A 14,615-nucleotide genomic window follows, 5' to 3' on the forward strand; every position below is an offset into this window, starting at 1 on the left:
TTGCCTGAAGTTTAGTATGCAACCATCAGAAATGATAAAAATGATCATTATCATATATAAATAATGCGATACGTATATGATAACGCAAAAACTAAATTTCATATATAATTGTATTCAAATCGCACTGTGCACAAAACGGTTAAAGGTAACAAGTTACTTTTTTTTCGTTGTAATGTAAAGTAAATTGCGATCTTTTTGGTATATAACACATTGTAAAACGATAAAAGCAACACAGAGAAAATATTATCACAAAATGATGCATGAATTCGTAACGCTCGGACATAAAAAAACTTATTTTTTTAAATTCACCATAAATCTAAATATTGTTATAGAGACTTTGAATTTGTTTCAAGATGAAGTTAAATGATGGAATATTACAATACTGTAAGAGTTTTAGCTTACAATTGCAGTTTCGACCATTTCGGACGAGTTAAAGTTGACCGAATGTCAAATTTTTTTTATAATTTTTTTTATATGCAATTATTTCGGAAATTAGAAAAGCTACAACCTTCAAATATTTTTCCTTTTATTCTACATGAAATTGCGCACATTTTCATATATAAAACTCTATGAAATGCCTAATATGAAATGGAGCAAATTTTCCGAGAATGCGATGTACGCAATTCGGAGATTTATGGCGGAGAATCCGCGCGTGGAGGGAGAAAGGTTTTTTTTCATAAATTCACCAATAAATCAAAAAATATTGTGCTAGAGACTTCCAATTTTGTTGCAAAAAAATGAAAGGTAAATGATTTGAATATTACTAAAAATATAAGAGTTTTAGCTTACAATTGTGTTTTTTCGGAAATTAGAAAAGCTACAAACCTTCAAATATTTTTCCTTTTATTCTACTTGAAATTGCGCACATTTTCATATATAAAACTCTATGAAATGCCTAATATGAAACGGAGCAAATTTTCCGTGGAGGGAAGGAAAGTTTTTTTCATAAATTCACCATAAATCAAAATATTGTGCTAGAGACTTCCAATTTGTTGCAAAATGAAGGTAAATGATTGAATATTACTAAAATATAAGAGTTTTAGCTTACAATTGTGTTTTTCGGAAATTAGAAAAGCTACAACCTTCAAATATTTTCCTTTTATTCTACTTGAAATTGCGCACATTTTTCATATATAAAACTCTATGAAATGCCTAAATATGAAACGGAGCAATTTTTCCGTGGAGGGGAAGGAAAAGTTTTTTTCATAAATTCACCATAAAATCAAAATTACTATTACTAAAATATAAGAGTTTTAGGCTTACAATTGTGGTTTTTCGGAAATTAGAAAAAGCTACACCTTCAAATATTTTCCATTCTACTTGAAATTGCGCACATTTTCCATATATATAAAAACTCTATGAAATGCTAATATGAAACGGAGCAAAAATTTTCCGTGGAGGGAAGGAAAGTTTTTTTCATAAATTCACCATAAAATCAAAATATTGTGCTGAGACTTCCAATTTGTTGCAAAATGAAGGTAAATGATTGAAATTACTAAAAATATAGAGTTTTATTTTTAGCTTACAATTGTGTTTTTCGGAAATTAGAAAAGCTACAACCTTCAAATATTTTTCCTTTTATTCTACTTGAAATTGCGCACATTTTCATATATAAAACTCTATGAAATGCCTAATATGAAACGGAGCAAATTTTCCGTGAATGCGATGTACGCAATTCGGAGATTTATGGCGGAGAATCCGCGCGTGGAGGGAAGGAAAGTTTTTTTCATAAATTCACCATAAATCAAAATATTGTGCTAGAGACTTCCAATTTGTTGCAAAATGAAGGTAAATGATTGAATATTACTAAAATATAAGAGTTTTAGCTTACAATTGTGTTTTTCGACCATTTCGATAGAGTCCAAGTTGACCGAACATGGTTTTTTTTCTATTTATCATGATTTATATGCAAATATTTCAAAAATGAGAAAAGCTACAACCTTCAATTATTTTTTGTTGTATTTTACATAAAATTGCGCACATTTTCATATATAAAACTTTATGTAACGGCTAATTTAAAATGGTGCAAGCACTACCGCAATCGCACGTATGATTTTTTCGGAAGAGTTACCGCGCGGAGGTAAGGAAAATGTTTTTTTTTTTTTTCATAAATTCACCATAAATCGAAATATTGTGCTAGAGACTTCCAATTTGTTACAAAATGAAGGTAAATGATTGAATATTACTAAAATATAAGAGTTTTAGCTTACAATTGCGTTTTTCGACCATTTTGGTAGAGTCAAATTTGACCGAAGGTTGAAAATTTGTCATTTATAATTTTTTATATGAAAATATTTCAAAACTGATAAAAGCTACAACCATGGGTTGTTTTTAGTTGTATTGTGCATGAAATTGCGCACATTTCCATATATAAAACTTTATGTAACGGCTAATTTTAAAATGGTGCAAACATTACCACAATCACATGTATGATTTTTTTCGGAAGAGTTACCGCGCGGACGTAAGGAAAAAGTTTTTTCATAAATTCACCATAAATCGAAATATTGTGCTAGAGAATTCCAATTTGTTGCAAAATTAAGGTAAATAGTTGAATATTACTACAATATAAGCGTTTTAGCTTACAATTGCGTTTTTTGACCATTTCGGTAGAGTCAAAGTTGACCAAAGGTTGAAATTTTTGCACTTATCGTTATTTATATGGAAATATTTCAAAACTGATAAAAGCTACAATCACGAGCATTTTGTTGTTGTATTTTAAATGAAATTGCGCACATTTTCATATATAATACTTCATGTAACAGATAATTTAAAACGGTGCAAAATTTATGTCAAAGTGACAAAATAATTTTTGAGATGTGTCACTGATACTTTTTAGTGCGATAAGAAAGAAATTTGCGCTTGCGCGCCTGCGTAACGATTGTAAACAAAACAACACCTTGATCCATGAACTCCCAGCATCCCCCAAGGCGCGTGATTCAAAAGTTTTCGGCTGGTAGGCCTATAAGTATTTTTCCGCGAATTTTTAAAAAAACTTTTTAAAAATTCGGGGGACATTTTGACTCGACGTTTAATACGTCCATTTGGCGTTTTAAGGGTTAAGAGCCCCAAATTGGCCAAACAGGCATTGCTTCCTATTACTACTTTAACAACAGCCGAAGAGATAAGTTCCACTTTTGTCCACTGTTTTATCCCAGTCAGTAGGAGGAAAGACATTTACAAATATCCTCTCTGAGCAAAGACCTTCATGGGTGGATTTTTGAAATACTATATACTGTACCGTGAAAATTACTCGCAACATTGCCAGGTACCTAGTGCGAAAATACCTGTCTATGGAAAATATGGTTAGATTATATCCGTAGTGAGAGCCCAGTCAGAATTTCTATGGGAACATTTTAAAATTATTTTATCCCTTTTTGAAGACAAATGACTACTTGCGGTTGCAACAGTCATGGCATACAAGGCAGCATTAATTGAACCATTGTTTTATGGATTTATGATTTGCTATAGTATGGAAGTTGTCACCTCCCTTCTGCCATCCTTTGCGCTACAAAGACCCACACTTGAAAGGTTCCAATTACTTGGTCCCTGAACAAGGTGCTTAGACTTTGATCAGCCCCTCAATTCAGTGGACCTGATACAACCACAACTCATAAGCATCAGGAGCTTGTATTAGCAAACTGGCTCTCTTAGATGGGGACGATACATCATGCAAACAGCTGACCATCAGTTGTTATTGTCCTCAGAACTGCCATTCTTTGTCAAGAATGAGAATCTTTTAAGAAGTTCAAGCACCAAGGTTACCTTCAGGTCACAGCAAACATCCCAGAAGGCCCATTTTTTTCTATACCCTAGCAACATTATTGCCACGAGCTTGAACAAATTCGACTACACCGTGTATCGGTAGGTGGCAGTTAGTCCTGACCCATAGGCACTACAGCAGCAAACCACAGGTCTTCCTAACAGGTGAGTTTGCAAACTATTGCTGGGGAATGTTTGACAATACATACTGCAACCATACCCAGCATGCTTAAGTAAGTCACTGCAGAACTTCTCCCTAAAAGCATAAGTTCTCATTTAGTTTCTTGTTCTTTGGTACCAAACCTTGAGATATTTTAAATAAAGAATGAGGCCTTGAAACTTGTGACTTGACTGAACCAGAAATGTTTCTGGCTGACTTGACTCTGAACTAGAAATGTTTCTGGCATGTTGGGATTAAAATTTGAGAGCTTTTCGTCACATGTCAATTCATTTTTAAAGCTCCTTGATGATAAGACAGTGGCTACACTATAAAAAGATAGGTTTTGACTTAGGAAAAACCTATTTTTGGTAGTTGCTGTTGAGTCCTCAAAACCCTTCCACTTCCCTAACAAAAAGATGCAGTATTGACTAACAGAAAATAATGGCTTCTTGGTCCATTTCTGGTCATATGTAAACAATATGACAGGGCATGTGCACAGGCACTACTCCTTTCTTGCAGGTTGTGATGTAGGTAAACGGGGTTTAGCATTTGCTAAGGATAATAGAAGTGACTTCTTATCCTGAGTCCATTTATACTCTTATCACAGGTTGTAATTATCATTACAACACAATACCCTGCCACAAGACCAGCAAAAAGAGAATTCTTTGACATTAGTCTGATCACCATGGAGCTCTGATCAGATTATGGACATTTTTTTTTTTAATGCAAGCTACACGATGCTACTGTTAAAGATTAATTTTATATTTCTGTTAAAAGTTTAATTTCATATTTCCATTTTTGTTGTACACTAGTTTGAAATTGCATCTGTTAATGTATGTTGAAAATATTTTTGTGAATCCATTTAAATAGTAGTATTTTACTTGAGACATTTGTAAATTTTATTAAATTTACATATCATTGGTGATCAGGACACACCAGCTGCCAAAATTACATACACAGCTGAAGTGACAGTTGACAACGACTTAGTGGCCCTCATGAGTGCCCTGAGAGATGAAGAGCATCCTCCACTTCGAAGTGACAAAGGTGTCACTTATAAGTAAGTTACTGTGGTTAGTTCTGGAGCATACACACACACACACACACACAGTCTCTGTACTATTAGATTTTAAAAGAATTAAATTTGTCTTTATCAGCTATCAATAAGGTGGTAATTTTGAGTGTTTCCAAGGTTGTAGAGCTACGTAATTTGTTTTAAACTCGGATTATTGAAGTGAGTATCACAAGAAAATTTAACCTTAACAGTAATTTTAATAACAAATAATCTTAGCACTTCAAAATTCAAGTTATCGGAGCTATTTTTAAGTACAGTATTTTGCTAATAAGACAAATAATAGAGGAAAATGTTGGATTAGTAACTTGAGATTTGTTAACTAAGTTGTCATCCCAGTGGGTTTACCCAACTATAAGATCACATACAAATAGATGTGTACTGTACTATATATTTTACATGCTGTCTTTTATCCTGTCTTGTTATCACATTTTCATAGAAGTATAACTTGTGCTGTATTACCTAGTGTGGTGTGCAAATGTCAGTTGTCAGATGATGTTCAGTTTATTAATTTCAATACAATAATAGAATTTATACAGTAAAGCTTTTAAAGCATTTTATTTTCTCTGGTATTCTTAATTTGTCAAATTTGTAACATTATCTTGCAGATTTCGACAGCCAGTTCCAATACCTGCTTATTTAATAGCAATAGCTGTTGGTGCATTAGAAAGCAGGAAGATTGGTCCTCGCTCCCATGTTTGGTCAGAAAAGGATTTCGTAGAAAAAGCTGCATATGAATTTGCTGAAGTAAGAATCTTCAACATCATCATCATTTATGTTTGTTTCATCACATCACAGCCTGTCAGTCATACATTTACAATTTCAAATGTCCTCAGACATCTAGTCTTTTATCTAAAACCATATGATAGTCTAATGTTCCATCGGTCACTTAGATTTAGTGGTACAATCATCCACCTTGTATTTTGTGAGTAGATAGTACTGTTGGTAGCTCTGTTTGGATATCCCAAGCTGATTTGTAGGGTCACAAGTTTCTAGCATTACCCTAACTGTTCGTTATTTTTTAGCAAATTAATTTTGCTTGTACCTTTATTGCTTCTTTCTTCTAAACAAACTGTAAAATTGTAGTTTTTGTCCTTTAGCAGGTCCATCTGTTGCTAGTTTTCTTATGGTTCACTGTCTTTTGGTAGCAGCCAACTGTAAATTATTGAAAAACTTTTTTTCTAGAAAATTTTATTTTATTGCACAGATTTCAAGATCTTGGTTATATTTGCTCTTTTGGAGGTTGTATTTATTTCTACATTTTTATTAACTTTTTGTGTCAGGACTTCAGTAGTATGCTATCTAGCTATTGTTATCTTAGCTGTACTGTCAGGTTTCATTTTTGCTAACCTTCTTAGTTGATATTCTCTGTTGTGCTCTATGCCAAGGAAAAGATAACTGTCTTTGGTACTTTGCATTGTAAGTTTAGTGCATTTGATAATTTTTATAATCTATGTGTGTTATTTCTTGTCTTTCTGGTTTCTATTATCTTAGTATTCACAATGTACTTGTTCATACACAAAACAAACCCTCAGTCTTTACGTATGGGGGAAAATCTGAAAGAGCTAACTGGAATAGATTTAAAAATAGAACAAGATTGGTGGCAGTAGTGTGTTAGCCAATGGGGAGAGAGTAGGCAGATACTAACCTCTTAACCCTTCACATACAGTGTGACACCTCGGTTATCTCTCAAACCATCTTCACACAAGACGTGCGCTGCCCTTACTAGCTTAGAAGCTGGGTTTTTTTATGCACTTCCTGTTCATATTTGCCTTGGCATTCTGGTTTATGTTCTTTTGTTTCTGTCATATATTTGTGAATATCTGTTTGTTATTTTGTGTGTATTTGTAGTCAAGATGCAAACCCATAAATCAGCTAAGCAGGCTAGGCCTCAGAGGAGACATCCTGGGTTAGGTAACAACCCTTGTTTTCATTATCTAGCCTCTCTTGATACTGATCCTCATTTGACTTGTAGCAGATGCAGATCAAATTATTGCAGTGTAAGTAACCCCTCTTCAGAGTGTCATGATTGGTCTCTGGAGCATTTGAAGCATTCTGGTAGGAAGAAGAAGAGATATAAGAGGAAATCAGCTGTTCCATCAAGGGAAGGCTTTGTGCTTCCAATGGTGTTGGATGCCACCATTCCTTCTTGTTCTTTCTCTTCTTTACCAGAATTGCCTCTCATTGTGTCTTCCTCGGGAAAATTTCACTCCTCGCTCTTCTATTGCTTCATCTAGATAGTCCGAGAAAGGGTTCAGAAGATCTTGTGATTGATTTAGCTGCCTCTGTTCTTTCGTGGGAAAGGGAGGCAGCTCTCCCTTGTACTGTTGTTTCAGGGATAGATGCAGGAAAGCTCAACGAATGCTGGTCTTCATTAGGCGTACCAGGGGAGCCCCACCTTGGGGGCTACTGTCCACCTGTTGTCTTCCTATCTCCCAGTGTCTGCCACCTTGTTAGTCTCTATGTCTATGACTTCTGCTTGCTATGGCTGCGACATCCTCGGCCTACACAGTACCATCATTGGCTGTGGCTATACCATCGGTTCCTGTTCTTGGGCCTTCTATGTCCTCTCCTCCTATCTCCTTTCAAATTCTGGTGGAGAGAGTTGAAGGCGCAATTCTAAAGAAGAATGACTTCTCCAATATGAAGAAATCAAAGAAGAGATGTCATAGATCCCGGTTTTCCTCACCTTTTCATTCATCTTCATCATTGTCTGTTCGTTCCATTCCACGGAGGCGTTGGAGAAAGGACTTTGTGGTCCTCCTTGCAAAAAGATTTGCAGGCCCTCTTTGGATTCCTGCTTCATTTTTCCTCCATCTCGAGGCAAGTCCAATTGTCTTATCTCCTAAAGTTGATTCTTGGTTGGTTAATCATGGCCATATCATCACCTCCAAGTTTGTTCCTGGTTCATTTGCAGCTGCCACTCCGGGGTTGTATACTGTTACGGACAGCCATATGTCTGTCAAGGTGAATGGCCATACGTCATCATCTTTAGCTACTGATGAGCGTCGCCCAGTTCCTGATTCTTGTGCGGCATCGCATTCTGCAAGAGAAGTCTCCTTTAAGAGCCATAGATTTACGAATTGACTGCAACTTCTTGAGGCTCTTCCTCAAGAAGTTGCAGTCAATTCTTCGTCTTCCACTTCTCCTGCTCAAGACATTAGGATTAAGACCACGGCCGTAAACAAAGAACATGTCAGCTGTAAAGAAGTCATCATCACACCTGAGGGAGCATTCTCATGATCAGGACCTTTCCTCTCCTAGGACAAGTAGTCCACAGTCTTGTTCGTGCAGCCGTGACTATTCTCAAGTAACAAGAATCCTTCACAGTCGCTGAATCAACCATGGCCATCCTCTCCTTTAACATATAGTCCAAGACCTCGTTCTCACGGCAGGACTGCTACTGAGACAGTGTCACTTCTTGTTCATTAGAACAATATATACCCAAAAAAGGGTTAGGCCTTGATCATTCTCACGCTTCAGTAGTGAATAATGATGCAGGGGATGCCACTGACTCGGTTGCTAGGCTTGATCAACAATCTCAGCCTGGAAACAGGAGGATCTATCCATTTCGATGCAGATAACCAAGAAGTATTAATTACAAAAAGAGGGCACCTCCTTTATGCACCAAATGTCAGTTACAATGGAATCAACTGCTTCTACAGTGTTTCAGGTGGTCTTGTCTCATGGCTTAATTTGTGGTCAATGGCAGTTGGGAAGATTTCTTCTACTGCAATTCTAGCGACAGTGAGGAGAGTGCCACCTTTCTTAGACTGTTGCAGTCTGGTGACAAGACTTATTTTTATCTAGCTCTCCTAACAGCAAACATGTGGGCAAATTGGGTTTTGAAGAGAAGAGATGCTGCCCTCTCTAAGATCTCCAAGTGTTTTTTGGCCCTGACTCTACCTTGGCATTGAGGAATGGAACACTTCTAGGATCTTGTCCCTCCTCCCTAAGGAGCAAGTTGAGGTTGCGGTGGACAGACAAAGAGTAAACAATAATGACCGTCTGATCCACCAGGCTGTTATATAGTCTTCTGGTCCTTTGCATGTCAATGTAGCTTGTTGTAGATCTCAGACTGCCACTCCCTTCGCCTAAGAGATCTCAAACCACAACACGTATATGTAGGGGCTGCTAGCCTTTGCCTGCACCTGCTGAGAAGACAACTCAGCACATCCCTTTCAGCTCCATCCTACCAGAGCCAGGAGAGAAGGCAGGGGCAGGGCTAGAGGAGGGAAATGCTAGAAGGGACAACCTTAAATATGAAGTTTTGCAACATAATAGAACATACTAAACAGTGTAAATCTTGTATTTCCCATGACAATTTTGAAATTGTAGGGCAAGTTGCTGATGAAACTTCTCATATCCTCGAGTCTATAACCATCAAACAACTGGTTCCATCACTGAACATCTGGTCTTCTCCTGCCTCTTTGTTTATATCTGAAGATGCTTCTTTGTTCTTTTGGTGCCCTTCTTGGTTGCCTTATATTTTGAGATATTAGCTTGGTTTTACATTTGTTTCTGTTTTTTATATCTATATTTTAACAGTGATTTTTACAGTCATATGTGTTGATTTTAATTGCTATAGTCAAACTCATCCTTTTTTGCCAGTGGGGCATTGGTCGCGGTAGGCCTGGATTTTCCGCACAGTTGCCACAATTCTATAAATATATCACGACAGTGACGAAGAAATGTGTCTGATATTTTTTATACTAACTAAATATATAATCAAACTTCATTTGTTTAAGAATGACTAAGTTTTTGACGGGAGAATTGATATTATTAAAAATGTTTTCCTGAGATTTGACAACATCGGTGTACTGTTATTTTGCTGTGGCCACCTCTCTCAGTCTCCGGACACCGAAGGTCATTCTGTGTCACTGACCCAACATGGATACATCTCCCACGGCTCGCTGCCCCTGCCTGCATAGTCAAGCAAAGGAAATAATTTACAATGTAAATCAGTACTTTTTAGATGAAAAGGCCAGCGGTGCAAGATAAATCAGTTGAGCAATTTATAGAGTCATTCATCATTAACATCGATGACAGCTCAGACAACGAATCTCCTGATTAAACAGCATGGAGAGGATTAGGCCTACTGGGGAGACCTCTATAAAAAAATGCGCCTTGACTTTTACTTCCATGGTGGTATGGAAACAAAGTCAAAATAATAAAGATCAGTCTGAGAGAGAGAAAGAAAGGAGTGGGGCGGAAGACCTGGGTAGACGTGGCAACGGTGGGGAAAATGCCCGGTATTATCGACCAACGCCTCACTGGCCAAAAAGGATGAGTTTGACTATAATCCTACTGTATTTTAGCCCTTGGAATACTGAAGCCATGTGTACAAACATTGGCTGGAAATGTATCACCTCCTTTTCATCCTCCTGTTTATACTATGCATCCATATTTTGAGAAGTCAACACTTTCCTGATTTTATTTTATATATAGATATCTAGATATCATATATAATATATATATATATATATATATATATATATATCTCTAATATCTATATATATATATATATCTATATATATATATATATATATATATTATATAATATATATATATATATATATATCCCTATAAATATATATAATATATATATATAATCAGAGGAAGACGGACAAAAACCACATATCACTAGGCTGTCTTTTTTATTATTTTGCCAACGTTTCGTACTTATTTACAGAATTAAATCTTCTGGGGTGAACATACGAAAAGATAAAAACATAAAAACAGTTAAAAGTATAGTCTAAGAATTCATTTAAAATATAACAATAAAAATTAAATAAAATAAAAATAAACACACAACCAACCCAGAGGTGAGACAGCAAGGAACTAAATGGAAGGAAACCACCACAGTACAAACTTAGGCTAAATACAATTGACTCGCAGATGTATGAGTGTTTAACGATGGTAAAATTTGTTTTATAAACAACGACTCTAGGATTGTTAACTTTTGAGGCTTGGTAGTATGATCGATGACACCAAAATCTTTGTTTTCATTCTGCTACCTGTGCAGAACCTGACTCCCCGATGTGAATCAATGCACATCTTAAGCAGTCGACTGGTGGATCCCATGTAAATCCCTGAAATACACTTATGGCAACTATATCTATAGATGAGATCAGAAGACATATAAGGACACAGCTGATCTTTCACCTTAAACAAGTAGCCTATATTAAGAGGAACCAATATCAGGAGCCATTCAAAACAATGTAAAACCTACATTGCCAACAAAGGTTTTAGTGTCATCGGTCATACTGCCAAGCCTCAAGAGTTAACAATCCTAGAATCATTGTTTATAAAACAGCTTTTACCATCGTTAAACACTCATACATCTGCAAGTCAGTTGTATTTAGCCTAAGTTCTAACTGTGGTGGTTTCCTTCCATTTAGTTCCCTGCTGTCTCACCTCTAGGTTGGTTGTGTTTTTATTTTTATTTTTTTTTAATTTTTACTGTTATATTTTAAATGAATTCTTAGACTATACTTTTAACTGTTTTTTTATGTTTTTATCTTTTCATATGTTCACCCCAGAAGATGTAATTCTGTAAATACTTACGAAACATCGGCAAAATAATAAAAAAGACAGCCTAGTGATCTGTGGTTTTCTTCTGTCTTCCTCTGATAATGATAATGTTACTTGGAGTAGTTCCCTGTGCCCTGTATCACTATGAAATATATATGTATATGTATATTATATATATATATATAATATTATTATTTATATTTATATATATATAATTTTATTAATATAATAATATATATATATATAGATATATATATATATATATATATATATATATATATATATATATATATATATATATATATATATATATATATTATATACATATATACGACTATATATATATATACTATACATATATATATATATCTATATATATATATATATATATATATATATATATATATATATATATACTATATATATATCTGTGTGTGTGTTACAGTGCAGATTACAGTTAAGGGAAATTATTTCAAAAGGCATTAACTTATAAAAACTTGAGAAAAAGGCACGAAAAACAAATAAAAAAGGGATGAAAAGACAGTTACCCTCGACCACAAGGAAGTGTAAGAGAAAACCTTTCTCATGCAAGGGTGACAAGCAATACTGCCCAGCCACCCTCAGGAAATTAGAACTCCAAAAACGAGGTTACGCCTACACCTACCCTCTTCTCAGGATTAATTGGCACTCCATTCTGTGACAGGTCAGAGAGCCGAGGGGTAATTCCAATGGTCCATCTGACAAATGTTAGGAAAGGAATTCTACGATCCCTTGTTTAAAAAAGGGAACGTGTTAAACTTGAAATCCCCACCATTTTCAAGAGTAGGCCTATGGTTTTAACCAATCAAATCAGCAGTGCCAGATTGTAAGGAGGTCCCAAAATAGGTCCCAACAAATACCCTACTAGGATACCCTAAGGACACAACCTCAAGAAGCCAGGGCATGAACTAGAGGCATGTCCAAATGAGAAGTCTACTAACCCTCTTACGCCGAAGCCCTAAAAATCAAAACCTCTCCCGTATGCCGGGGCTGGTTTGGAGTGAGCGCGGAAGCAGAAAAAATAATTTTTTCAAAAAATCACAGTGCGCTTAGTTTTAAAGATTAAGAGTTCATTTTTGGCTCATTTTTTTGTCATTGCCTGAAGTTTAGTATGCAACCATCAGAAATGAAAAATGATATCATTATCATATGTAAATAATGCGATATATGGTAGCGAAAAAAAAAAATTCATACATAATTGTATTCAAATCACACTGTGCAAAAAACAGTCAAAGCTAACGAGTTACTTTTTTTCGTTGTATTGTACACTAAATTGTAATAATTTTGATATATAATACATTGTAAAACAATAAAAGCAACACTGGAAAAATATTATCACAAAATGATGTACGAATTCGTAACGCGCGGACGTAAAAAGATATTTTAAAAAATTCACCCTAAATCTAAATATTGTTCTAGAGACTTCCAATTTATTTCAAAATGAAGAGAAATGATTGAATATTACAATACTGTAAGAGTTTTATATTAGAATTTCAGATTTCGACCATTTCAGACGAGTTAAAGTTGACCGAATGTCAAAATTTTTATATATATTTTTTTATATGCACATATTTTGGAGATGGGAAAAGCTACAACCTTCAATTATTCTTTATTGTATTCATGAATTTGCGCACATTTTGATATATGAAACTCTATAAAACGGCTAATATGAAAAGGAGCAAATATTAGGATAATGCGATGTACGCATTTCGGAGACTTGCGGCCGCGAATCGGCGCGCGGAGGGAACTTAAATATATTTTTTAAAAATTTACCATAAATCACAATATTGTTCTAGAGACTTCAAATTTGTTTCAAAATGAAGATAAATGACTGAATATTACTAGGCCGTAAGAGTTTTAGCTTACAATTGCCTTTTTCAACTATTTCGGTAGAGTCAAATTTGACCGAACGTGGTTTTTTTTCTATTTATCGTGATTTATATGCAAATATTTCGAAAAAAGAGAAAAGCTACAACCTTCAATCATTTTTAGTTGTATTTTACATGAAATTGCACACATTTTCATATGTAAAACTTTATGTAACAGCTAATTTTAAATGGTACAAACATTTCGACAATCACACAAAAAAATTCTGATTTTTTCGGAAGAGTTACCGCGAGGACGTAAGGAATTTTTTTTTTTTTTTTTTTTTTTTTCATAAATTCACCATAAATCGAAATATTGTGCTAGAGACTTCCAATTTGTTGCAAAATGAAGTTAAATGATTGAATATTACTAGAATATAAGAGTTTTAGCTTACAATTGCGTTTTTCGACCATTTCGGTAGAGTCAAAGTTGACCGAAAGTTGAAATTTTTGCACTTAACCTTATTTATATGAAAACATTTCAAAACTGATAAAAGCTACAACCATGGGTTGTTTTTAGTTGTATTGTGCATGAAATTGCGCACATTTCCATATATAAAACTTTATGTAACGGCAAATTTAAAATGGTGCAAACAATAGGACAATCGCACGAAAAAAATTATCGGAAGAGTTACACCGCGCGAACGTAAGGAAAAAGTTTTTTCATAACTTCACCATAAATCAAAATATAGTGCTAGAGACGTCCAATTTGTTGCAAAATGAAGGCAAATGATTGAATATTACTATAATATAAGAGTTTTAGCTTACAATTGCGTTTCTCGACCATTTCAGTAGTCAAAGTTGACCGAAGGTTGAAATTTTTGCACTTATCGTTATTTATCCCTTAAACGCCGAAGCGGTAAAAAAAATGTCTCCCGTGTGCCGAAGACGTTTCAGAGTGAGCGCGGAAGCGGAATAAATATTTTTTTCAAAAAGTCACAGCGTGCTTAGTTTTGAAGATTTAAGAGTTCATTTTTGGCTCCTTTTTTTGTCATTGCCTGAAGTTTAGTATGCAACCATCAGAAATGAAAAAAATTATCATTATCATATATAAATAACGCGATATATGATAGCGCAAAAACGAAATTTCATATATAATTGTATTCAAATCGCGCTGTGCGCAAAACGGTTAAAGATAACAAGTTACTCTTTTTTTCGTTGTAATTTACACTAAATTGCGATCATTTTG

At 34.9% G+C, this 14,615-nt stretch overlaps 1 protein-coding gene across 3 annotated transcripts in view; it reads left to right on the forward strand.

Moving 5' to 3' along the window:
* LOC135196154 (leukotriene A-4 hydrolase-like) overlaps positions 1 to 14,615 on the forward strand; it is a 159,211-nt gene that overhangs the window by 52,442 nt on the left and 92,154 nt on the right. For all 3 annotated transcript variants that reach the window (XM_064222716.1, XM_064222717.1, XM_064222714.1), the window contains 2 exons: positions 4,849 to 4,976; positions 5,597 to 5,735. In XM_064222716.1, coding sequence (XP_064078786.1) covers positions 4,849 to 4,976; positions 5,597 to 5,735 — 267 coding nt within the window. The remainder of the gene's footprint in view (positions 1 to 4,848; positions 4,977 to 5,596; positions 5,736 to 14,615) is intronic.

Source organism: Macrobrachium nipponense, chromosome 17 (assembly GCF_015104395.2).
Source record: "Macrobrachium nipponense isolate FS-2020 chromosome 17, ASM1510439v2, whole genome shotgun sequence".
Classification (NCBI taxonomy): Eukaryota; Metazoa; Arthropoda; class Malacostraca; order Decapoda; family Palaemonidae; genus Macrobrachium; species Macrobrachium nipponense.